At 42.5% G+C, this 26,538-nt stretch overlaps 1 protein-coding gene across 2 annotated transcripts; it reads left to right on the top strand.

The window, feature by feature from the left end:
• CEP55 (centrosomal protein 55) lies at positions 1-24,786 on the top strand. Of its 2 annotated transcripts, XM_040991892.1 has the most exons (9): positions 1-208; positions 1,576-1,770; positions 6,727-7,002; positions 10,443-10,511; positions 17,331-17,481; positions 19,092-19,405; positions 20,322-20,393; positions 20,940-21,065; positions 23,671-24,786. In XM_040991892.1, exons 2-9 carry the CDS (start codon positions 1,588-1,590, stop codon positions 23,869-23,871), a joined length of 1,392 nt encoding a protein of 463 aa, XP_040847826.1. In that variant the 5' UTR covers positions 1-208; positions 1,576-1,587; the 3' UTR covers positions 23,872-24,786. The 2 variants fall into 2 exon arrangements, with proteins under 2 accessions (XP_040847826.1, XP_040847827.1); XM_040991893.1 differs by lacking the exon at positions 1-208 and having other exon boundaries at positions 1,564-1,770.
• Positions 24,787-26,538: the final 1,752 nt, after the last annotated feature.

Here is a 26,538-nt window from a genome sequence, read left to right as displayed (position 1 = left end):
CGGCTGTGCTTGGGCCCTGCGGGCTCCGCGCTCAGGCTCAGGTGCTGGCAGCTCCCGGGCAGCGACCAGGCCCGGCAGCCCCGGAGCCAGGCCGGACCGCGAGGGAGGCGGGGTCGGCAATCCGGCTGCGGAACAGCATCCCAGCACGCCCGGGCACCCGCGCCTGTAGGACGGCGGCGTCTCTCCCACACATCGGAAGAGCCCTGCGGTACGTATTGCCAGCATCTTAACGGCGTGCAAAGTGGCCAGGTGCCTAAACCAGGGTCTTTCGTTAAGATTTCATCCCAGAGCATGGGGTCCTGGTGTATTTTCGGCGACGGGAGTGGAAAGCAGCGCCTCTTGGAGGTTGTCTTGGCCTGTCTCTCCACGTGAGATCTGGGGTGAGGATGCCCGTTAGCATTTGTCTCCCCTTAAGGAAGTCCTGGCATGTGATGGCTGCCCATTAAAATGCTTGTTTAGTCCCGGCACGACTTCAGCCCATCAGGCTCTGGGCATGCCTCCCTGTTCATGATAATGACCAGGGCTTGGTAGAAAGTTCGTTGTCTGTGGTGTCAGCCCGGTATGTCAAGTCAGGCTTGGGGGATCAAGCCCGAGGTTCCTGTGGCAGTGGGTTCCAGAGGGACCACAGCCTTGGCTTGCCTCAACAAGACTTACAGGCCGCCTTAGCTCTCCATCGCACAGTGGGCTAGAATCTTATATTGTGATAGCTGGTGGGAGCTGTTCATTCGACACAACTACAGTATTTTTTTAGACCTTCTGATTCCCTACACAGGATGACCTTAAAAGTCGTTTCCCTGTGGCCCACCTGTGTCTAACCATAATCAGGCTTTGTTGCAAGTTTTTAATTTGTTAGTAGTTTCATACCCCTAAAGGCCTGATTGCTGTTATTTTGTCACAGAATACAAGAAGTGAAAACGTGTTCTTTAATGAAGAGCTATCTTCGTGTTCTTTTTATGTGCGCAGTGGGTTTCATTATATATTTGCCTGCTAGATTTTGTACTGTGTACTTCGTCATTGTCATCCAGCACTGTTGAGAGATAAGCGTCATCCGATTCATTTGGCTCCCTAGTTCCTTACTCTTAGTCCCCTGAATATTAATGCTTCATATTCTGTGAATGCTTCATATCATCTTCCTTTGCTGCTATGCTCTCAAAAATAGCTAAAAAGATCTGAGCTATAAGCAGGACATAGAATTGTATTGAGTGATGGCTTTCCAATACCTGTAAGCTCAGAATCCTGTTACTTGCCACCAGCCCTTTATTCATGGGTGAGAAAGTCCCTTCATTGTAACCTACTTCCTTCAGTCTTATTTAACGGTAGGGTACCCTCTGTTTCTTTATTTTTTTCTTCTACTGAAGTGTAAGATGCATGCAGAACACAGCACAGAAGTGCGTAAACAGATATATTTTTAGAAGATGAATGTATACGGCCCATGTATGTGTCTCAATGATTAAAAACTGAAATTGTTACCGCACCCCACTGATGTAGATAAGGCATTTGTATTGAGAACAAATGGCTTATTAGGCCTTTTTAAAACCTGAGACTAAAGTGAGACGCCTGGTTTTCTTTTTATAGACTGTTTTGGAGATGTCATCCAAAAGTCCCAAGGATTTAATTAAAAGTAAGTGGGGCTCCAAGCCCAGTAGCTCCAGATCAGAGACTGCGCTGGAGAGGTTTAAGGGCGAGATTGCAGCCTTGAAGACCTCGGTGGACGAGATCACCAGTGGGAAAGGAAAGCCGCAAGACAAAGAGAGACAGAGGCTTTTGGAGGTATGTGCTCAGAGAAGCCGCAGCGTGCTTCTGAGAACACCTGCTCGGGTGTCCTCAGGCTGCCTCCCCGTTCTCACCAGGCCCTGTCCTTCCCGCTCCATGGTGTTTGAAAGCTGACCTTGCTTAAGAATCTTCAGTTTCTGCTTTGGTATTGCCAACTCTCAGTCATGTTTTAGTCACTACTAATTAACCTCTCTTTTTTTAAAAGATGAGTTTGTGTAGAAAGACATTGTGACTCTAGAAGGTCAGTGAGCACAGGCCTCAAGAATGCCAACAGATGTGTCTTCCGTTTTGTGGAGACAGTTGACCAGGCTGATGGGATTATATTAAGGTTATTGCCTAATGCCAAATGGAGTAAAATTTTGTCTTATTGAAATGTTGTCTAATCAGTTATACAAAAAGATATCCATTCAGTTGTTCTCATGCAAAGGATATCCAATCAGTCACACAAATGGCATCCATTCAGTTGTTCTCATACAAATGTTATCCAATCAATTGTAATCCTGTGCTTGCTGATCTTCTAGGGTCACAATGTCCTTCTACAAGTTTGCGTATTTTTTTCTTAAAGATCTGTTTATTTATTTGAAAGTCAGAATTATAGAGAAGGAGAAAGAGCTCTTCCATCTGCAGCAGCCAGACTGGGCCCTGCCAAAGCCAGGAGTTTCAGCTGAGTCTCCACAGGGGTGGCAGGGTCCAAACGCTTGGACCATCTTCCGCCGCCTTTCTTGAACCAATACCAGGAATCTGAATCCAAAGTGAAGCATCTGAAACACAAACCAGTACCCATATGAAATGCCAGCATCACAGGCAGCGGCTTTTCCTGCTATGCCACGGGGCTGGCTCTAATTTTTTTAATGCAATTAATTATGTATTTTGCAATTACCAAGCACTACGTTTGTTTTAGAATCAAGACATTTTTTAAAGATTTATTTTTATTATTTTTTTTATTGGAAAGGCAGATATACAGAGAGGAGAGACAGAGAGGAAGATCTTCCGTCTGATGATTCACTCCCCAAGTGAGCACAACGGCCGATACTATGCCGATCCGAAGCCAGGAGCCTCTTCCGGGTCTCCCACGCGGGTGCAGGGTCCCAAAGCTTTGGGCCGTCCTCGACTGCTTTCCCGGGCCACAGGCAGGGAGCTGGAAGGGAAGCGGGGCTGCTGGGATAGAACCGGCGCCCATATGGGATCCCGGGCGTGCAAGGCGAGGACCTTAACCACTGCGCCACCGCGCCGGGCCCCAGAATCAAGACATTTTAGTTTAAAATTCTTCACCACATACAATTCTGTGGCCTGTTCTTCAGTTATTTAAAAAAAATAACAATGGATGAATGTCTCATTCTTCCTGGAGTCTTTTGATAGTGTAGTTCAGTGTGAATACTCTGGGTGACTTGTTGTGCTCTTGTTCTGTGTTCTCTTTCTATAACGGCATAGCACAAACCAGGTAACACAAAGGAAGCAGAGGTGCTTGGCTTCTGGCTCTGGAGCCTTGGAAGTCCATGGTGCTGGCTCTAGTCGAGGGCTTTCGGCAAGCAAGCTCACTTTTCAGCAACCTACTTGTGCTGTTCCTACTCACTCCTGCATAACTCCCTTATCCACACACAAAAGTGGAGCTGTCAGGACCCAGTTACCTCTTACTAGGCGCCTTCTCCCAGCACTGTAGCACTGGGGATTAAGTTTTCAACATGTGCAATTTACAGTATACATTCAAATCATGGCATGCTTTATCTAAGATTATGAGACTTACTGCTTTACTATTTTCACTATTTTTTGATTGTATAACTTAGAAGTATTCAATTTCTATGCTGTCATTCATTGGTGTGTGCTTTAAAGTTACACTGTACTATTTTTAAATTGTTTTATTCTAAACGCAGGTGTACAGAGATAGACAGATTTTCCATCTGCTGGTTCACTCCCCAAACGGCTGCAATGACCAGAGCCTAGCAGATCAAAGCTAGGAGCCTGGAGCTTCTTTCCAGGTCTCCCATGTGGGTGTAAGGACCCAGGGACTCAAGCCATCCTTTGCTGTCCTCGCAGGTCATAAGCTGGGAGGTGGATCAGAAGTGGAGTAGCCTGGACTAGAACCAGTGCCCATGGGATGCCAGCACCACAGGCAGAGGATTAACGTGTTATGACACTGTGCTCCCCCACCTGTCTCTCTTTTTTTCAAACTATTCTGTTGTATCTCTAACTGTAGGAGAAGAAAAATAATTTACTCCACAGTTATATAGCATGCTTTTTTACTAGATGTAAAATAAAATCTGTGTATTTCAGAGTATTAAATAGCATTCTCATTTCCTTCATAAATATTTTATCAAGTGTATTGACTGCTTTCCTAGTAATCTTTGCTTTGAGGTTTTCCTTTTAAGGTTTATTTATTTATTTGAAAGGCAGTGTAACAGGGAGAAGGCAAGAGGACCACCAGTGGTAGCAGGCAGAGGAGAGATCTTCCACCTGCTGGTTCATCCTCCAGTGGACTATAACAGCCAGGTTTGGGTCAGGCAGAAGCCAGGAGCCAGAAACTCACTCCTGGTGTCCCCATATGGGTAGCAAGTGCCCAAATACTTGGACATCTTCCACTGCCTTCCCAGGCACATTAGCGGAAAACAGAATTGTAAATGGAGCAGCCCAGACTCAGACGGGTACTCCAGTAGGGGACACTGATGTTCCAAGCAGCAGCATAACCTACTGTGCCATATGCTGGTCCCTTTTCCAGGGTTTTTAGGTAAAATTATTACATATATTGGCATTCTGCATTCTCTCCCTCTGCGTTTTATATTCCTGGATTTACCACTATAGCACAGACAACAAAAACATTAGGAGTTTATTAGAATTAGAAATAGCTAATAATTTCACCAGAAAATTTGTTTTATTGCAAAAGTACTAGATCGAATAGGAATTGGTTTCCCAGGCTCTTGTAGTTGTTCAGCTGTGAGAGCTTTGTGTTAACAGTTAATGGATTAATTAGCAATTAAGGGGTTGGTGATTGGCAGATTAGATGGAGGTTTAATCCTGTTACAGTGCCTGGGGAAGTTGCTAGGCTGGAGGCCCAGGATGAGATCACACAGGGTGGAGTGAGGGTGTGGCTGCTGTGTCCTGGGCTTCCAGGGACCTTGCCACCATTTCTCCACACACACTGTGCCGCACATTGCCACCCCACCACCAGCCCGAGCTCTGGGACCGCAGGCTGTAAATCAGAGAAAACCTTCCTTCCTGGGTGCTTCCTCTCAGCAACAAAAAACTAACATACATTTAGAACATGAACATATTTGATTTCTTTAAAATCTATTTGTAGTCAAATCATTAAGCTGAACTTTCTATTATAATTTTTAATCATGTAAATTGTGATATGAACTTAAACATTGAGAAGTCAGTCATTACCAGCTCATTAGCATAAAAGTTATTTTGCAGTCTGATAAAGGAAATCCTACAATTTCCCTGAGAGCTGTTTTCTGTGTTCATTCTGTTTTTTTGACAAGCACTGAATTCCTTTATAATCAATTTGTTTGGTTTATTTTATAATCAACTTGGCTTTTTTTTTAATTGTGCCCATTAAAGCAATAGAGTAAGTCTATTTTTTTCTTTTTCTGTATTTTTTGTTCTTTTGTTGTTGTTATTTTTCCATTTGTTTTTGTTCTTGTTTTTTCTTTCATCTTTCAAGTTCATTTTCAAGTCCATTTTTTATCCACCATGACAGTTTATCAAATATTTGAGATTTTGCTTCCTCTTCAGAAATTTTTTTTCACTTCCTTATTTTAAGTTTTTTCTGACTTCTTATCATCCTGAACACTTTGTGGTTAGCTGACACACCCGCAGCTGAACACAGTCTCTCCACTGCATTCTGCTAGACACAGATTGGAATGGCACAGTTGTGGCTAAAACTCTGAAAATCTAAAGCTGTGTGTGTACAGCTCTCTTATCTATTACATGCTACTGACTTCACTTAATCTTGTGGACAGCTAAAATCCTCTCATGGATAACCATTCACCTATCCTAAATTTCCCTTTTTTTGTATTTTATCAATTGCTTTTTTTCAGGCTTTAAATTTTGGTCCAGTTAGCCCCATCATCTTGGGAATTGTTTCCTCCTCCTGTTGGCTCTGTTTTGTGTCAGCAACACTGTAAAAACCATTACATTTTTATCTTTCAAGTATTTTTTTCTTTTTTAAGATTTTTTTTTATTGGAAAGCCACATAGGAGGAGATACAGAGAGAAGAATCTCCCATCAGCTGACTCATTCCCCAAATGGCAAAAATGGCAAGAGCTAAGTTGATCCAAAGCCCTGGGCCAGGAGCTTCTTCCAAGTCTCCCACATGGGAGCAGGGTCCCAAGGCTTTAGACCATCCTCTACTGCTTTCCCAGCCCACCAGCAGGGAGCTGGATGGGAACTGGACATGAACCAGTACCCGTATGAAATCCTGGATCCCAGCGGATACAAGGCCCATCTATCGCACCAGGCCCATCTTTCAAAAGTCTTTTAAATATTTAGTACTCCTAAAATATTTTTGAGATTGATTACCAAATCATTTTATCAAGAGTAAGCAGCCTATTGAATGCATTTATCTTGTTCTAGCATTGTAGAACTTTGCCAGCTCAAGGTCATTGATAAGCTTTATTCTTTAGGTTTATAAGATTTGATATTCTGGAAGGATGATTATCAAATACTCATAAGAGTTATTCTTTCTGCAACTTTCTCTCGTCACCTTTGAGAGGAGTGGCTTCTTTCTCTCTGTCTACACCTATTCATTTGATAAATACTGAATTACTTCCCATAGTGGTTTACTCTCCCGTGTAAGTTGTTTGGGGATAGAACCGTGGTTTCATCTGTTTTTGGCCCTGATTTCCAGCACAGTGCTGACTTAGCCAATAATAAACACTTCATAAGTACTTGCTGAAGTATGTTTATCCAGATGTTTGATCTGGATTTGTTGTAAGATTCTTCTTGGTTTATTTGTAGAAAGTTCGAGCCCTTGAAGAAGAGAGGGGAAAGAATGTTTACCACCTCGCAGAGAAAGACAAAGAAATACAGCGACTCAGAGACCAACTAAAGACCAGATGCAGCAACTCTGCATTGCTCGAACAGCTGGAAGAGAAAACAAAAGAAGGTGAAAGGAGGGAGCAGTTGTTGAAATCCTTGTCTGAAGAGACAGATGTTTTGAAGAAGCAGTTGTCAGCCACCACAGCAAGAATTGCCGAGCTTGAAAGCCAAGCCAGTACGTTCCGTTTGTCACAGGTACTAATAATTTTCCTCAAGTGCAGATTTTTCTTTCCAATGCAATCTGTAAGTCTTTTGAAGAATGAGTTTGTTAAAACAGGCTTGCCAACGAGCCAGCAGAATCGGCTTACAGGTCACATAAAAATTATTTTTTTAAATATCCTAGACCTTTCTCCATAAGCGGAAATAGCTAACCTGATTTCCTCTAGTCCCTACTCCTTCGTTTTGCCTGGGAAACTTGAGAATGCAACATCTACTATGTATCTCCAATAACCAAAAAGATTCTGTTGACCTCTTATCTCTGTAGTTTGTATTATGAAAGCAGTAGACTTCATGTCTTCGTTTTTTTTATATTTGAGGTTACTACCAATTATGATATCAGCTGTGCTTTTCCTAACTACATATGCTTCCCTCCTCCCTGCCCCTTGCCGTCCACCCGTTGTTGAAATCTGGGTAGCTGAACTGGGTTCAGCTCTCGGTTTTGCCACTTGCTAGCTATGTTTCTCTGAATAGATCTCTGAATCTGAGTAGCCCTAGAGGTAGTGCTGAGTTCACTAGACTCCTTTCCTAAATTTCAGTTCCCACATTATGAGAATACTGATGATTATATATGGTAATATTTATGTATTGAATAGCATAGTTCCTGGTACATAGTATATGCTCAGTAAATAGCTACTTATTGATCAATAGAATTTTCAGTTCATTTCGAAATTTGGATATGTGTGTATTAGTACCACCTGTAGGGGAAGATCTGTAACTTTCAAATGCAGTATCAGCGTTATTAAGAATCTGTCTTTGCTAGGGAGAGGAGATTTCTTTGGTCCTTACTTAGTTCCAACTTTGGATCCCCACTCTCTCCTGCAGTGACCATCAGGTCGCCCCGGAGCCCCCCCACAAAACTAAACAAAACAAAAAAAAAACAACAAAATTAGAATAGATAGAGAACAAAAAGGAAAGCTTAGAACCAGACAGGAAATGGTCAGCGGAGACTCAACATATACCTTGCTAGGTAGGACACGAAAATAAGTTACTCCTCACTGGGGTATTGAAGATTTCTCTGCACACCCCTCCTAAAACTGTTCTGTGCCTCAACTGTTGACATATCCCTTATCAAGTTCAGTAAAAATTGTGCTTCAGTACATATCCCTTGTCATATCCTTTGTCAAGTTCAGTAAAAATTATGCTTTAGTACAATAAACTGCTAAATACAAAAATGAAAATAGACACAAGACAGCTGAATAGTATCCTATAGCCATTTTAAGGTGGATAGAAGCCGGTTGTATATAAACTAAAATTGAAATGTCAATGAAGTAGTCACAGGATATGGTTAAGAACTTGCATTTTCTAACATATCAGTCACTCAATACCATGTCAATTAACTCCATAATGTTGTAAACTGTTGTTGATGTTATCCTATGACTTTTAATTGGTCGGAACGATATTCTGCCAGCTCTGCTTTTAAAAGACCAGAGATGGTCTCCCCAAGAAACTGTTGAATTGATCTGGACAATAAGATGCTAGACTCTATGCATGGTACATGCTTGCAATGAAAGAAGCATGACTGGATTTGAACTATAATATTGCAACAGTTTAAAAAAAATACATGCAACAAGGTAGAGGAATCCACCATGGGGGGAGAGCACGGGCAGGGGTTGGGGGAACCTCAGAGCCTATGAACAAAGTCATAAAATGAAATGCAATACAAAAAAAGAAAAAAAAGAATCTGTCTTTGTTACTTTGTATCTCCTCTAGAAAAGTTGGCAGTCATCAGACTTAGATAATTATAAGTACTTTCACGGATGCACTGCTGTTGAGTTTAAAGAGGTTATATTTTTCTGCAGAATTTCTAGGGAGCTGAAATTCATGAAATATCACAATCAGAGCCAAATCGGTTGACTTAAATCTTTCTGTAAAGTTCAGGTCTCTTCGTGTTTGAGTATGACATGCAAATCCTAGCAGTTCTGAGGGCAGGTTTCTTCCTGCTAGTGGCTCTTCCATCACCTGAGGTGGTTAAATCCTCCATGCCCACCTGTGAAGACAGAGGGCATCTAGAAAACCACCCAGAAAGTTTGGGAGCCAAGCCCAGGGTTGGTGTATTGCAATTCTGCTTGCATTCCATCAGTCAATTCAGTCATTTGACTCCACAAACCATAGTGAAGGCCGGGAAACAGTCTGCGGTTTTCCCAGGACCCGAAGGAAAGGAATTTAGTGAGCTGTCTCTATCATAGTTTCTACCTGGAGGGCTAAATTGAGAGCGAGAAAGGACTGCATACTAGCATGAGTGAAAGTGAACAACTTTGGAGGGAAAAAATGTTTGAACTTCACAAAGGTATCATTGCTTATATCTGTTGAACAAAACTGAAATAGTTTCTTCTGATTCTGTGGCTAACCAGGGCCCCAGGCCACCTACTACCCCCTTTACTTCTATGAGAAAATGAACAAGAGGAGAGGAATTATATTTTGAGTTCCATTTACATAAACTGATACTAATAATGTTATTGAGTATCCCTAGCTTGATATGCTCCAGAATCTGTGAAACTTTTTGAGCACAGAAATGATACCACTTGTGGGCCCGGCATGATGGCCTAGTGGCCAGCTCCCTGCTTGTGGCCTGGGAAAGCAGTTGAGAACGGACCAATGCCTTGGGACCCTGCACCTGTGTGGAGACCTGGAGGAAGTTCCTGGCTCCTGGCTCCGAATCGGCACAGCTGCAACCGATGTGATCACTTGGGGAGTGAATCATCAGACAGAAGATCTTCTTCTCTGTCTCTCCTCTCTGTATATCTGACTTTGCAATAAAAATAAATAAATCTTTTAAAAAAATGATACCACCTGAATAAAATTCTACATGTGATTTTAGGCAGTGCAGTAAAAACACGCACTAAAGAATGTATGAAATAACCTTCAGAGTGTGTGAATAGTGTGTAAGGGAACAAGTGAGTTTCATGTTTAGACTTGGATTCTGTCTGCAAGATAGCTCATTATATATACATAAATATCCCAGACTCCAAAACAAATTTTGAGATCAAAATACTCCTAGTCTTGTTTTGAATGAAGAAAACTCAGCCTATAACTAATGTGTTATTCTAAGGAAAAGTTATTACGTGTTGCTTGAGTGTTTTCAGGCTTTCATTTAAATAGTCCAGTTGGTTTGACTTTTTTGGTAAAAACCACTGGCCCATTGATACACACTGAGGGCAGTGCTGGGATCCTGGGTCCGAGAGCTTCAGAGGTCAAATTCAAGCTGACGTCTCAGGGATCCAGTTTGCGTAGGAGGCTCCCAGGAGAGTTGAACTCTGACAGCAGTCACCTGATTGGATGGTTTACCTGCACATATTCAATCTGAATTTGGGGCTACCCCTGTGAAATATATTTCAGTATTATGAAACTGAATGTCTGTTAAATATAATGTCTGTTGTTGATGTCTGTTGTGTTGACTTGTGTTGGGTTATTTACAGACTGTGGCTGCAAACTCGTTCAACTCCTCAGTGAGTAATATTCATGAAGTGGAAATGCGACTACAAGATGTAAGTTCATTTTCTCTTGTTAAGTTGGGGAAAGATGACTAATTTCTTCCTTTTTAAAATTAACAAAGAAATTATTCAAGATCCATAGAAAACCTAGACAGCCAATGCTTCTATCTGATCGTTCCCTCCCCAAATGCCCAAAGTATCAGGGACTGGGCCAGGTCAAAACCAAGAACTAGAAATTTAATCCAGACCTCCCATGTGGGCAGCAGAAGCCCAAATACTTAAACTGTGACCTGCTGCCTCCCAGGGTTCACATCGTCAGGAAGCCGGAATAGTGAGCTAGACCCGGTAATCGCTCCTGGTGCCTGCGTCCTGTCTAGACATTGGCAACAATTTCAGTTGATGAGTGAGAGAGCATCCTCTAAGTCTCTTCCTGGGTACTTAACAGAACCATTTCCACTAATCATGGTCTTTTTAGGATAGAAAATTCTAGAAACCACCCACTTCATAAAATGCTTTGGTTAAAATCCCTGCTCCATCTTTAGGTTTACCTAATTTACCCAACTATTATTATGTAATTTATCTTGAAGTTTCTTCTTAAGATTTCTTGCTATTTTGCTCATTTCTGCCAGTTGTGCTTTTCAGTTTGAAATTAGTACTATGCGGATTTCCTCATAGTACAAAAAAAGAAACACATTCTTTTTACATATATCACTTTTCTTTGTCTAGAATTTGAGAGGAGGTTATTTTACATATAAATATAGTAAAGCTGTATTTCAGGTACACTTAAATTGATAGACTTATTTTTTTGAAAGATTTGTTTTATTTTTATTGGAAAATCAAATATACAGAGAGAAGGAAAGACAGAGAAGAAGATCTTCTGTCCATTGATTCACTCCCAAAGTGGACGTAATAGCTGGAGCTGAGCCAATCTGAACACAGGAGCCCGGATCCTCTTCTGGGTCTCTCACGCGGGCGCAGGTTCCCAAGACTTTGGGCCATCCTCAACTGCCCTCCCAGACCACAAGCAGGGAGCTGGATGGGAAGCAGGGCAGCTGTGACACGAACCGATACCCATATGGGATCCTGGTGCATACTATGCGAGGACTCCAGCCACTAGGCTACCACACCAGGCGCAATAGACAGTATTTTTAATAATTGGATAAACTATTGTGCGTAGTGGATTTTTTTTTTTTCAATATCGGATAAGCAAAGTATAAAACTTTTGACTGTTAGGTCAGTAGTTAGGTGTTTTTGATTTCATAAATATAACTGGCATGTCCTCTCTGAGCAAAGCTTGCTCATAAGATTGCTATTATATGTTGTTCAGCAAGTATCTCTCCAAGTCTGATTGATTTACAAAAGGAAAATTTCAAGCTCTTCAATGTCTGTCTAGCAGGGTGTGCCAGTGCTTTTATTAAAGTCTTTTACCTAGAGATATTTGAAATGAAGAAATTACGCGGTTGCTGTGGCATTCCACTAGGCTTAACAGCCATCTTTTCTGAACCTTATAAACTCTATAACGTTCTGGTCCTTATAGTTGAGCAAACAATAACAAATCCCATAAATAGAGCCCCAGTGGGACGTTTGCCAGTTAACAGTAAGTCCATTTTCCCTTTTTCCAAATGTTTTCAAAATTTGGAGATCCCATAGTTCAGTTTGAGTTGGAACTGGTTGCTTATGACTAGACATTCAAATTTTTTCCTGTTTTTACTCTGCAAAGATAAATTTTTTTTCAAGTTTGCCTTTGTTCCAAAAAATTAAAGTGACAGGTTTTTTTAGGTACTTCTATCCCCAAACCATTAAAATGCAGTAACCGTATCTTACTATGCCAGTTGCTCAGCCATGTGGGTTGAAGAATTCATATGCCCTGCTGTGGGAATCCCTCAGCCGTGAAGGGCCGGGCCCCGACGCCAGGCCAGCTCCTCGGGCCTCATCAGTTCCCGTGTTCTTTGGGCTCTTCATTCTCAATGTGAGAATTTTCGTGTCGGAAAGCAGAGTAGCGCTCCCTTAGGAGTTTCTCAAACTGTCTTTTTTTTTTTTTTAAAGTATTCTTCATATATACTTTTTAAAAAATACTTATTTTTATTACAAAGTCAGATATAGAGGAGAGACAGAGAGGAAGTTCTTAACGTTCGATGATTTACTCCCCCAGTGAGCGCAACAGCCGGTGCTGCACTAATCCGAAGTCAGGAGCCAGGAACTCCCTCCAGGTCTCCCATGCGGGAGCAGGGTCTGGCTTTGGTGCGTCCTCAACTGCTTTCCCAGACTTCAAGCAGGGAGCTGGATGGGAAGTGAAGCTGCCGGGATTAGAACCAGCACCCATATGGGATCCCGGCACATTCAAGGCAAAGACTTTAGCTACTAGGCCACCGCGCTGGGCCCTATCAAAGCTATCTTTAAGGATGGAACATGGAGCCGCAGGCTTGCTGTTGTCTGTCTGAGTTCACTTAAGCCAAGTGACTTGGGCTCCCAGGAGATCAATAGTTTTGCTTTGACACATGTATTTGACAAGAAATTGATTCTATAGTAATAATTTTAAAGATACATAAAATGTTGAAAAACATAATAAAATTACGTGGATTAGTACCCAAGAACATATTTGATCCTTTTGTTCCTCATCTAGATCAGGAGTGTGCTAAAGGCAGTTTCTGATTAGGTTCAGTGCTGCCCAAGTGTCTCCTGTTGGGGCACATTGACCTTCCCTCCAGCTCGTGTCCAAAAAAAAGGAAATCTGAAAAGGGGGAAAAACAAATTAAGTCATCAGAATGTAATTTTTAGAATTACAAATAGAGGGCCCAGCGTGGTGGCCTAACGGCTAAAGTCCAAATTAAGCTGTTGCCTACAGAACTGTATCCTATGTGGGTGCCAGTTTGTTTCTTGGCTGCTCCGGTTCCAGTCCAACTTCCTGTTAATGTGCCTGGGAATGCAGTGGAAGATGGCCCAAGTGCTTGGGCCCCTGCACCCACTTGGAAGACCCAGAAGAGGCTCCAGGCGCCTGGCTTCAGACCAGCCCAGTCCTAGGCTTTCGGACCATTTGGGAAGTGAACCAACAGATGGACAACCTCTCTGTCTTTCCCTCTCTATATCTGTAGCTCTGCCTTTCAAAGAAATAAAAATAAAGTGAAAAAAGAATTTTTAAATCTAGACAAAGTTAAAATTTGCAAGAATGTGAATGACACATATAATGTCTATATACTCTACCAAAATTCAACCATTGTTACATTTTCCCTCATTTTGTGTTTTCTTTTGACTGCTCCCATACACATTAACACATAGCATTGTTTCCAAACCATTTGATTGTAAGTCGCACATATCCACATCTCTCTAAGTTTACATAATTCACTATGCTTCTGAAGGATGAGGATGTTATGTGACTAACACGGCTTTAATAAATTCAACATGGTTACAATGGTTCTATTCCAGTTTGGTCAATTGAATTACATTTTTTTTTATCCTGCGAGTACAGTCTAATTCTTAAATATTAATTTGTTTGAAATGCAGAGGGACAGAGAGGGGTCTCATATACTGATTGACACTCCGCAGGCCTGGAACAGCTGGCCCCGGGCCAGTTGAGGCAGGATCCAGGAACTCGCCCCGTGAGCCTTCATCTGTTGCTTCCCTGGGTGCGCACTGACAGGAAGCTGCACTGGAGAACAGCTGGGGTTTGAATGCAGGCATCTCAAGTGGCAGTTTAACCACTCCATGGAGTATTTAGTGGATCTCTGTCAGGCCAGAAGTAAGCTTCAGTAGCATTCCACAAGAGTTTTATGTTGTCCAGTCTTGTTTGATAGTTATAGTGATAGCTTAAATGAAAATCTTAATTGCACGTCTAATAAATATGTAGATGGCTCAGGGCTGGAAGAGGTAATCAATGCAGTGATGACATTCAGCATTCAAAACTAATATTGACCTTTACTGATAGCTGGGAAATACATTTGTGAAGCTTTTCCTGTTACAGAGCGAAGAGCCAATGCAGTTACTGGAAAGTGAGCAGAGTAACATCGCCCTCATGTGGTCTTTTGGAAGATAACCTCTTAACAGTTTAAATTCATATCTATTTCTTTTTCTTTCTCAAACTAATATGGCAACAGGTTCTTGCTCTCCAGGCAATTCGTTCTCCCAGACCTCTCTGCACATCAGAAGCAGAGCAGCCAGGACTTGAACTGGTGCCGCTTTGGGATGCTGGCACTATGCCAAGTGCCCGTCTCCTGTAAGATGTTTCTAAAGTGATAAAGATAATTAGAATACTTTTGAAAATGAATTTCAGCATGTACAATTGTACTCTGGTAAAGTTGCATTGTCCAACTTTTCGGTCAGGAACCTTGTATTATGCCATCTCTTTATGGCAGTCCTGCAGGATATGGAATTACTCTTCCTGGCTGCTGTGCTACCATGGATAATGATGAATGGAAAATAGACCTGGAATGAATTATTACACATGGTGTCCATAACAGATATTCACTTGATTATAGAAGCAGTTGTGGAAAGAGGGTTTTTATTACATTTTCTTGCATTTACCGATTGTTGCTTTTTTAAATCACTCTGAATTTATCGTTGTCCTCTGTGAGAGGAAATGTTAGAGCCTCTCACTTCCCTGAGCTCTCTCACACTTCAGTTTGGAGCTGAAGGCCTTGTGTGCTTGCTAACCACCGCACATTGTCAGCATTATTCTCAAACATTTATTGGACAGCCACTTGTTGTGGACACAGCGAACTTGTACACTCAAGTGCTTAAAAATGCTTGACTATCGGGTCTGCACAGCTGAATAAGCTCTGCCTGTGGCACTGGCATCCCACATAGGCACCGGTTGATGTCCTGGCTGCTCCACTTCCAATCCAGCTCCCTGACTCTGGCCTGAGGAAGTAGTGGAGGACAGTTGAAGTCCTTCGGCCCCTGCACCCACTTAGGAGACCTGGAATAAGCTCCTGGTTTCTCACATTCCCAGCTCCAGCCATTGTGTTAATTTGGACCCTGAACCAGCAGATGAAAGACCTCTTTGTCTCTCCTCTCTGTAAATCTACCTTTCAAATAAAAATAAATAAATGTATTTTTTTAAATGCCTGAACAAGTCTGGGCCTTTGGTCTCTAGGAGGCTCGTGATCTAGTTAGGACAGGGAATCGTGCTAGGTCTGAGTCCAGGCCACAAATAGAAGATGCCAAATGGGAAGGAGTGTGGTGAGGGGAAGGCAGCCTGAGGAGCCTTGCAAGACAAGCCTGGGCTCGCACAACTTGAGAAAGCGTGCCCACTTTGGGCTGGGCACAAAGGTATGCAAGGTGCATGGAGTGAAACAGTCATGGAGGAGACAAGAGGCCACCGAGGGATGGGACGAGACAGGTTGTGGAGGATTTTAATATCAGTCTAAGGGAGGAGAATCAGATTGTCCTAGTCATTATGATAATTAAAACAATTTGGCATTTTGAGGGACTGAAAAAGAGGTTGGACAAGGGATAACTGTTTTCCCAAAAAACGATGGCATGCTCATTGTGTTGATGCATAATTCACCACAGTACACGGTGCTGGCCAGCAGCTCCTCTCACTGCCGGAGGGGAAGATCCTCCGGCTGAGGATTTCTATTGCTTAGCAACTGAAGTCGGGGTTCTTCACAATGCATGCCTGTGCGTGCTCGCTTTGGCAGCACCTACACTAACCCTGGAATGATGCAGAGATTACCATGGCCCCCGTGCAAGGAATGCATTCTTGTGAGGTAGGAGGACCATCACATACACAACCAGCTGGGGGCTCAGGGCAAAATAATCTGGCTGTCATAAAGGAGATGGGCTCAGGCACATAAGCCTCTTTTCTGCATCCCTTCATCTGTAGCATTTAGGTGCATTTGGCATCAGGTTTAACTGTGCGTGCCCTCGTCACACAGCCACCGAGACTGTGTCTGGAACATAGAACACAGCCCGTGCTCGTGGGTTGATTGCCTCCGTTGGAAAGGGGAGGGAGTTGGGATTGCTTGTGTTGATGCTGTGTGTTTATGGGCTTTTCCGCCTAGCAGCAGCAGGACACCTGTCTTCTTCACTGGCTGTTAGCTTAAGAGTGCTCTGCTTTCTGTAGCAGACCTGCCACTGTCCCTGGCACAGTGGGAGGGTGGAAGGAGCAGGAAGAAGGATGGTTGGGCTTCCCTACACACTCCTTCCTGCTTCACCTTTTGGTTAATCTCCAAGAGTGAAGTACTTAAAAACAGTAAGAGCTGGAGTGTATGCATTTGTCAGAGTTAACGATATCAGTAGGATTAAAAGAAACCTGACATGAAGAACCCACACATCCATGATCCTATGTTTCACACTTTTATTCTATCCACTGAAAGTAATGTAGCTTGTATATTAGCTGATGTGTTGTTACAGATTTGTGGGTGTAATCTTTAGGTAATATAGATACAGTTTTATAAGATTGAAAACCTTGTGCTAGGAGACCCGGTAGGCAGTCAAAACATGTTCAGTTTCCTCAGAGAAAGTTATGATCGAATGAAAGACTATTGGCGATAGTATCAAAGGGATTCACTCCTCTCCTACCTGCCTGCTGAAGCAAACTCTGCCTATTTTGTTAATATCTCATCATCCAAAGTTTTTCTGTTTATTTGTTGTACCCCCACATTGAGACTGACTTCTTTCAGAAAACCATGCTCTCATTTTAAGGAATTTATTATCTGAAAGAAACAGCAGATTAAAAAGTTGAAGATGGGTGATACAGTATTTCAGATATTTCAGATGGAGTTTGCCACATTGTCATGTATTCTGACGGTGTGTGTCACACAGCCGTCATCCGCAAGTATTTAATGAGGCAGAAAAAGACGATGCTGCTCGGATCCCCTTGTCCGTGTGAAGATGGTTGTTTTCTTATTTTTCTGTTGTTCTTTTCACTCGAAGGCTCTAGAGAAGAATCAGCAGTGGCTTGTGTATGATCAGCAGCGAGAAGTCTATGTCAAAGGACTCTTAGCAAAGATCTTTGAATTGGAAAAGAAAATTGAAACAGCTGCTCCTTCACTCCCACAGCAGACGACGAAGACTGAATCAGAAGGTACTGACTGCTTTAGCAATGTTCTTTTGAGCCTGACATTTGCCAAAAGGAGTGATTCATCAGATTCAGGCTTTTAATAGATATGTGTTGGGAAGTGAAATAAGAGCAGATTTTCTGGCCTTGAAGTAAGAAGCACGCTTGTGGCAGGTCTCTCTTATTTCCTGGTAGTTTTGGTTAGGAGAAGGGCGTTAAGACCCAGGGTAAGGGTCTTTGGCAGCTCTGACGTCATGTTATGTCTTCTGCACCTGTGCATGGCCTGCCCCTGCTTCAAAGCCCTGCTCCACTGTTGCTGCCCTGCAGCTGGCCTTGTTAGCAAGTGTCTTTCTGCTTTGCCTCCCATCAGCAATTACTCCTCTTAACTTCAGGAGGAAGATTACATTATATATTAATTACACCTCATCAAACAATTGAGATGGATCTTCTTATTCAGAATGCTTCTTGTCAAGTGCATCACAGTTGCCCTAACATTAATCTCAGTTGAGTATCACAACCACCCTGCAAAGGATGGCAGGAAGGGCCACAAACCTTACTCTGTGTTTTCAGTGGGCTAATGGGGATTCAAGACAAGCAAACATGCAAAACACTTTTTTTTTTTAAGATTTATTTATTTTTATTGCAAAGACAGATTTATGGAGAAGAGACCTAGAGAAAGATCCTCCATCCACTGATCCACTCCCCAGATGGCCACAACAGCCAGAGCTCAGCCAATCCAAAGGCTTCTTTCGGGTTTCCCACATGAGTATGCAGGATACCAAGGCTTTGGGCCATCCTCCACTACTTTCCCAGGACACAAGCAGGGAGATGGATAGGAAGTGGAATAGCTGGGACACAAACCAGTGCTCCGTGGGATCCTGGCACTTACAGGGAGAAGATTCACACCAGGCCCACAAAGCACTTCTTAAAGGGCTAGACTCAGGAACCCAAACGCTGTTATGTAAGGAGAATGCTCAAGGAAGGGCAGCCGAACTTGGTGTTCTGGAGCCTTCCATTGGAATATTTAAAATGAAACTAATGCTGAAAAGAAAATAGGCAGTGTCTAGGGACAATTCAAAGCTGTTTGGCCGTTAGCAAGACACAGTTCCTGCCACAGTGCCTTTACATGTTTGCAGTATGTAAAGTGGGGTTTCAGTTCGGAGGAAGGTCTGATACTCTTCTTGGCTGTACCATTCAGTCGTTCCCAGTCTGTGCCCTCCGTGTTTTCTCTCTCACCTCATGTTTTTATCAAAGTAATGTGAGTACCTGTTAAAACAGCCTTAGCCCACCTTTCCCTTTGCAATCCCTGTTTCTGCTCTTCAATTTTGGTAATCATTTGCATATCTGTAAATCATGCAATCTCCTCTTGTTAGTTTCTTATGTTTAGACATGAGTGACTTCCTCTTCCCCCAGGATGACTGTTTTTAGTTCTTTTATTTGTTTTGTAACTTGGAATAATGTGCCTGAACCTCTCTTTTCTTCCTCCATCAAATATCCCCTTGACTTCATTTTGTAAACACAGTATAATCTCTTTATGGGACCATGTTTAGTGTTTAACTTTTCCCAGAATATTAGTCTTATTTATTTCCCAGGAATGCTGTATAAAATGAATTGTGCCATAATGCTTTTTGTCATAGGTTATCTTCAAGAAGAGAAGCAAAAATATTATAACCATCTTTTAGCAAATGCAAGAAAGGATCTTGAGATTGAACGACAAACTATAACTCAGCTGAGTTTAGAACTAAGTGAATTCCGAAGAAAATATGAGGAAACTCAAAAGGAGGTTCAAGAATTAAATCAGCTGCTGTGTACACAAAGAAAGGCAGATGTCCAACATCTGGAAGATGATAGGCATAAAACAGAGAAAATACAAAGACTCAAGGAAGAGAATGATATTGCAAGAGAAAAACTTGAAGAAGAGAAGAAGAGATCTGAAGAACTCTTAACTCAGGTCAGCTTACCCATGGTTTATAATTGTGTAATTTCCCTTGGGTACTTCTAAGTTTCAGGGGTTATTTTAACAACTAGGGATCCAGTAAGGAATACAACAAGTTCTAGATCAGAAATGGGACATAAGCAAATAACCAAAACATAAGTAAACTAAAGAAAACAGCGATAAGGCAAAGAGTGGGGCCAGGGAGGCCTCCCTGAGGAAGTGGTGCTTGACCAAAGAACCAATGACGAGAAGGAAGCCAGTGAGTGTCCCACCCCTGGGCTCTGGTTTGGAATGTGTGGCCTTTGGCAGATCACACAATTTCTCTTACTCCCAGGTTATTTACTTGTCAAATGAATAATAATAACTTCTGCTTACCTCACAGGTCTTTTGTGAGTGTGAGTTGACAGAATGTATTTGTGCTTTATAAATTCAAGATGGTTAACTTTTAAAGTTATTGCCACAATCATAATAGGAATTCCTAAAATTCTTGCTAAATTGAGCACGGGGAAGGGTAGTAGTCTGTAATATTTGCCACCTTGGTGTTTACCACCATCATCTGTATACACATGTGAGCAGTGACTTTTGGGAAGGATTTAACACAAGTGATTAACTTTTTCTATGCAGCCAAGGAGGCTAGGCACAGCCGGGTGTCCTACTCAGGACAGTTAGTGAATATGAAGAACTACTGGGCAGGAGAGTGCGGTTACTACAGAGCTCAGTGCTATCTCAGCCTGTCTCCAGAAGCTCCTGGCCAGGTGGCTGTGCCCAGCTACTTGTGTAGCTAGCTGCCCAGTGACCAGAGGCAGTGACTCAGGTCCAATTAGCAGGTATTGTCCTGCTTGCAGATGTAAGCCTTGTGATGTCAGCTTCTCACGCATCCAGATCCAGCGGTTAAAGGTCAGACATGAGAGCATCTCTTTACATCCTACAGGTCCAGTTCCTTTACACATCTCTGTTAAAGCAACAAGAGGAGCAAACGCGGGTAGCTCTGTTGGAACAACAGGTATCTACGAGGGTTACTTCTAACTTCAGTTTGTTCTGTACTGTGGAAAACTATTTAAAGGTTGTGAAACTGTTTTGTACTTATTTGAAGAGGCTGCTAGTTGTGTATTCCTGTTTCTAACTTTAGGGAAACCAATTTCTTGGAGATTTGATGGCAGTTGCTTGACAGATCTTGGCCAGTGGTTTCAGCTGCTCTGGCCCAAAGGATCTCTTAATAGTGCTACCTACAGTTTCGAACAGAACTTCCTACAGGGGCAAGAGACTTACTGCATTCCAAATCAGGGAATAACTACCCTTTTCCCTTCTCTCTTACTAAAACGGGGATGTGGGGAGGTAATTCTAACCACAGCATCACTCACATGTGCCTCAAGCATTAGCTGTGCTTCTCGGATTAACCAAATCTTCACCCATTAGCATCCCATTGTGCTCCACTGAATTCCTGCCATCATGTACAACAAATATCCTTATGCTAATTGATAACCACAAGTATTCAAAGGAACTAGTCAAAGTATACCACTTGTAACTGTCTTGTCCTGGGCATTTTCAGATGCAGGCATGTACTCTGGATTTTGAAAATGAAAAACTTGATCGTCAAAATATGCAACATCAGTTGCATGTCATTCTTAAGGAGCTCCGAAAAGCAAGAAATCAAATAACACAGTTGGAATCCTTGGTAAGTCTGCACGGCTGTGAAACTTTTGTTCTTTCTTTTCACCATCTTTCTATTTCTGTGTCAAATCGTTTCCCAGTCTAGAAGGATGAGCTGCCCTGGAGACATCCAATCAGAGCACTGGAAAGAGGGCTGTGAGGTTCCTTGGTAACAAGTACATGTTGTCCAAAGATCACCACAGCTGCCTGGGGCACTGGGCCCAAAGCCGGAGCAGTCAGATGGTGCTGGACTGCAGTCCTGGGTTTCTGTTGAAGGGAAAGTGCTGAAGGGTCTGTTACTGCTAACGTGCTGTTGTCATAAGTTAAGGACATCTGTGAGCTGTCTTGATAACAGTAGCAATTGCTTGAAGTAACTCTTAGCTCTACATTGTTCCTATGAGGAAAAGGAGGGTTTTTTTTCCCAACATGTTTTGCGCCACTGAACCTTTTATGCCAGTCCTGTAAAAATTTATATGTGTGTGTATCTCATTACTCCATGTTTTATATATCATTCTACCACCACAGAATAATTGAAATGATGAGATGTTACAAATAGAATTCCTCAGTTGTTTTATTTTTTAGTGAAGAAAAAAGCAGTTGTTGGTGCCAGCACTGTGACATCACAGATGAAGCTGCCACCTGCAGTGCCAGCATCCCATATGGGGGCTGATTCAAGTCCTGGTGGCTCTATTTCCCACCCAGGTCCTTGCTAACACACCTGGAAAAGCAGTGGAAGATGGCCCAATACTCTGGACTCCAGGCCTCACCCTCATAGAGCCCAGTGTTGTAGTCATCTCAGTCAGCAAATAAAAGATCTTTCTGTGTCTCTCCTGTCTGTCTCTTTCTAACTCTGCTTTCCAAATAAATAAAGGAATCTTTCAAAAAAGCAGTTGTTAAAAACTCACTGGGGATCACAGCAGGTTAAGCCCCACCCCTTGAGACTCCTGTGTCCCATGTGGGCATGCTTGTTGAGTCCTGGCAACTCGATTTCCAACCTGACCACCTGCTAGTGCATACCCTGGGATCAGTGGATAATGCTCCAGTGTTTGTGTCCTGTCACTTACCTGGAAGACCCAGATGGAGTTCCTGGCTCCTGGCTTCGGCCTAGTCCAGCTCTGGCTGCTGCAGGCATTTGGGAATGAACCAATACATGGAAGATTCTCCATTCTGTCATTTTGCCTTTCAAATAAGTAAATCAGGAAGTAAATAAATATTTAAAAAATTAAAGTTCTGGGCCAGGCACGGTAGCCTAGTGACTAAAGTCCTCATCTTGCACGTTCCTGGATCCTATATGGACTCTGATTCTGGTCCTGACTGCTCCAATTCCCTTCCAGCTCCTTGCTTGTGGCCTGAGAAGGCAGTAGAGGATCACCCAAAGCCTTAGGACTCCATACCCATGTGGGAAACCCAGAAGGAGCTCCTGGCTTCGGATTGGTTCAGCTCCAACCATTGCGGCCACTTAGGGTGTGAACCAGCAGACAGATCTTTCTATCTCTCTCTCTCTCTCTCTCTCTCTCTCTCTCTCTCTCTCTCTCTCTCTCCCCCCCTTCTCTGTTTATCTGCCTTTCCAATAAAAAATAAATCTAAAAAAAAAAAAAATTGTAGCTCCTATATGAATGAAACAACAGGTTTCTTTTCCATTGTTTTAGTATGTCATTGATTTTGACAAGTTAGATTACTTGGAATTCAAATTTGTAATTAATTTCTGTCAGTGATTTTTGCTTGAAGTCTAAAAATCCAGAGACAAAGTAAACTACTTAGGATTTTCATGTATCTTGTGTTCCTGCCACTCAGTATTTTCATCAAGTGCTGTAAAATACTCAATCCTTGATTTAAAAAGTGAGAAAGGAAGTTCTTACAGGCATAATGCAGTATCTTAGTCATTTCTGCGTGAAACCTGGTTGATGTAAAGATTCATTGATGCCTGTTTTTTTCCCCCCTTTGTTTCCTTTTCTAAGATTTGCTTTCCTAAAAGGCAGAGTGACAGAAGCATTCTCCATATGCTAGTTCACTCCCCAAATGACTCCAACAGCCAGGGCTGGCTCAGGTCAAAACCAGGAGCCTAGAACTCCATGTGGAGTTCCTAGAGTCCCAAGTACCCCAGCCACCCTGTACTACTTTCCTAGGCACATAAATGAGAAGCTACATCAAAAACAGAACAGCTGGGATTCAAACTCCTACATGGGATGTTAGCGTCCCGTGCGGTGCTCTGACCGCTGTGCTCTGACTGCCCCCCCTTCTCTCATTTTCATATAGTCCATTATAAAGTTGTTCCTTTTCTGTGAAGCCATGGCAATGTAGTCAGCTTGGCTCCCAGAACCTCCTTTGCACTTGGCTGTGAGCGTCTTCACAAGACCTGTCCCCAACACTCAACTCTAGTACTTCCTGGTTGTTTGGGCGGTTACAGGAATTCATCGCTATCTCACGTGTTTCTGATTAAGCACAGGTTCGACATCTCTAAACTGAAAATTCCAACTCATAAAAGCTCAGATTTGAAACTTTTTGGGCCCTGACCCGACAAGTAAAAAAATCTGTCCACAAAGCTGAAGCAGCTACAACATCTGTGGAACAGTTAGAATTGCTGGCTACAGTGCCTGGTGTACAGTGTGTGCTTGCAATTTATTTTTCAGAAACAGCTTCACGAGATTGCCTTCACGGAGCCATTAGCTGCTTTCCAAGGAGAGACTGAAAATAGAGTAAAAGTTGCTTCCCCCAAGAGTCCCTCCACCGCGCTCAACGAAAGCCTAGTGGAGTGTCCCAACTGCAACATCCAGTATCCAGCCACGGAGCACCGCGACCTGCTCGTGCATGTTGAGTACTGCTCAAAGTAGTGAGATTAATTCTTCTCTGGGCCAGAAATACAAAATATTGTATCTGACGTTCGCTTAATGACACTTGGAGTCACATATGTGACCTCTTACATAAGAAACTATCTACCTTGGGCGTGCTGGCCTTCGAGTGAATCATTGCAGGTGTTTGTTTTGATTGCTTGGCCTCTTCCTGGCAGTGATACCTCCCTGAAGCAGTTCACATTGGCACGCTCTGCCAAAACGGGGGCAGTGTGGCCTAAGACTTTTAATGTTTTGCACTGTTAAAGTACTTGATGAAGAAAAAAAAAAAAGTTGAACTTACTGCTTATGGCTTGAATCTGTTGCACCAGAAGGCAAATATTTTATGTTTTGTGAGTTTTAAAAAGTCAAATCTAGTTAACCAAGAATCTTAACTGTGTTAGCATCGTAATCCAAGCACTTAGCAGAAATTTACAATTCTGGTTTTGATGTTCACTGGTCGAAAGAAGTGATATTGTTGTCATTTTTTCCTTACTCTTGTAGAACGGTTATTAGGAAAGGTGGGAATTGCCCTGCTCTTTGTTGCTGCTTACTGTTGGAGCTGGGAGCCCAGCTCCATTCCCGCTGTGAAGCGGGTGCTTCCAAGGAAGGCTCTGAAGTAGCCACACACGGTGTTTTCTCTCACATGATCTGGCTGCAACTGTAACTCGAATTTCATTAGTACAGGTTGGTTAGCTAAAATTGTTAAAATGAATTTTAACAAAGCTATCTAGCCTACTTTTTTGATTTGCGGGTTTTTATTTATTATTTTAGCACTCTTAAAGCTGGGCAGTGTAATTATCAGATATCTGTTTATCAGAATAGATATTTTTATACATGCTTTATGTAAACCAAAATTTTTTTTTTATTTCTTCAGGTTTTCTAAAATGTTTTAACACTGGGCTGCTGTTAGCAACATAAAGGAAAAAAGAATAAAATTATTTAATATGTTTTGTTGTCTGATGTATTTGTATGTGCACGTATGACCCAAAACTTCTCCCCAGGAGGAGTGTTGGGGATTACAGTTCAGTGTGCGGTGTAAGATGAAGGATGGGTGCAGTGAAGCCAACAACGTGGTGAAGGAGGCAGAAAAAGCAGGTGCTTTTTCAGCATTGTTGAACACATAGTAACTCCTGATGACTCCTGAATCTGAGTTATTTGTTCGAGGCAAAAGCCATGAGCCTAGCAAACAAACTGTGGAGTTTTAAAATCATAAAAATTGTACAGGTCTTTTCATTGAACTAAAATGTTCCCTTTACTGTTACTAATTTAAAGCTAGTAGTGTCTTTAACCATTGTTGGACAGAAGATACAGAAGGCCATTCAGTAGGTAGTTCTTATTCTGCCCCTTGATGTTAAACCACAGTGGCAGGCAGAAGGAGTTGCTCTGAAACAAGCTGGGTGTCACCTCTGGCTTGTGGCTGTGGCAGATGGTGTGACTGCTCAGTGAGCAGGGCCCAGCGAGGTGAGCCCTGGGAGAACTGGCCAGGACATGAGTGATACAAGTTCTGGCACAGCAACCCCTGAAATTCAGTTCCTAGGAATACAAAGGGTTTGTGTGGAGCTTGTTTCAAGATCCTGAGTTCCGCTGGACAACTGTCCCTCACTGCTTTCCCTGCACACTTCAGCCACCACCGTCTGGACAGCAGTGTAAAAAATGTACCGTGGGACGATAGCAAGGAAATGGGGTCTTTTACTCCTATGGTGCTCCCTCAGTGTCAAAAATCAGTGAGGTTTGACATATTTCCAGCTAACGGAAGATTTAGGACAGGAGGAATTCTTTCCTGAAACAAGGGAGAATAAAAGGTATCTCCAAGAGGCGAACATGTTCAGAAATCTCATGATGCAGGTGCGTTCTTTGCTTCACTGTCTTCCTTTGTTACTGCAGAGAACCACCTGCTTAGGACACCCGAGGCCAGAGATCGTGCAGAAGACTTGATCCATTTACACCCTGAGCTCTTCGGTTTAGCTCTGTGAAGTAAATGCTAGTCCCAGGACCATGTTCAGATGAGAAAACTGAGGCTTAAAGATTCAGCTGTTTGCCCATGGTCACCACTAAAAAATGATAAGGAAGTAAGCTCAGCTCCGCGTGTCCCAGGGCAAGGTCCTTCCTATCTTGAGTATACGGACTGGGACAGGCCCCATCCAAGCTGGGGCTGCGGGTTTCCTGCTGCTTGGTTTTTTCCCTTATTGTCTAAACCTACAATGTCATGATGCACTGAAGTAGCAGAATGATGGACTTGTGACTGTTGCTAAAATAATATAGAAGAAATAAAATATACAGGAAAACAGTGGGGTTGGGAAGTTCCTGAGCTTCTGGAAGTATATCATGAAAAATTAACATTAAAAATAAATACAAATACATAATGAAATTTAGAGATCAGTGAATTTTCACAAAGGCATGCATCTTTGGAATCAAAGTAAGAGGCTTCTTTCCATCATTAGCACTTAAAGCTTTTTTAGTCCCCCTTCCCAAATTCAGCCCGATTCGGATTTCCATCAGGTACTTTTGCATGATCGTGAAATTTACATTGATAAAATTTTATGTTTGTGTTCTGGCTTCCTTGATGTAGTAGATTCTGAGACTCTTCTGTTATGAGTGTCAGTAATTTCTTTTTATTGCTCAATAGTATTCATTGCATCAATACACTATAATTTGGTTTTCCACTAT

Source organism: Ochotona curzoniae, unplaced genomic scaffold, assembly GCF_017591425.1.
Source record: "Ochotona curzoniae isolate NIBS_2020 unplaced genomic scaffold, NIBS_Ocur_1.0 contig_66, whole genome shotgun sequence".
Taxonomy (NCBI): Eukaryota; Metazoa; Chordata; class Mammalia; order Lagomorpha; family Ochotonidae; genus Ochotona; species Ochotona curzoniae.
This window is presented reverse-complemented; position numbering and strand designations above follow the sequence as displayed.

Excerpts from the sequence above, each read along its gene's own strand:
- CEP55 (XM_040991892.1), top strand. The coding sequence starts at position 1,588 with ATGTCATCCAAAAGTCCCAAGGATTTAATTAAAAGTAAGTGGGGCTCC. Across the intron at positions 10,512-17,330 it reads TGGAAATGCGACTACAAGAT|GCTCTAGAGAAGAATCAGCA; the intron begins GTAAGTTCATTT and ends TTTCACTCGAAG. Across the intron at positions 20,394-20,939 it reads TAGCTCTGTTGGAACAACAG|ATGCAGGCATGTACTCTGGA; the intron begins GTATCTACGAGG and ends GGGCATTTTCAG.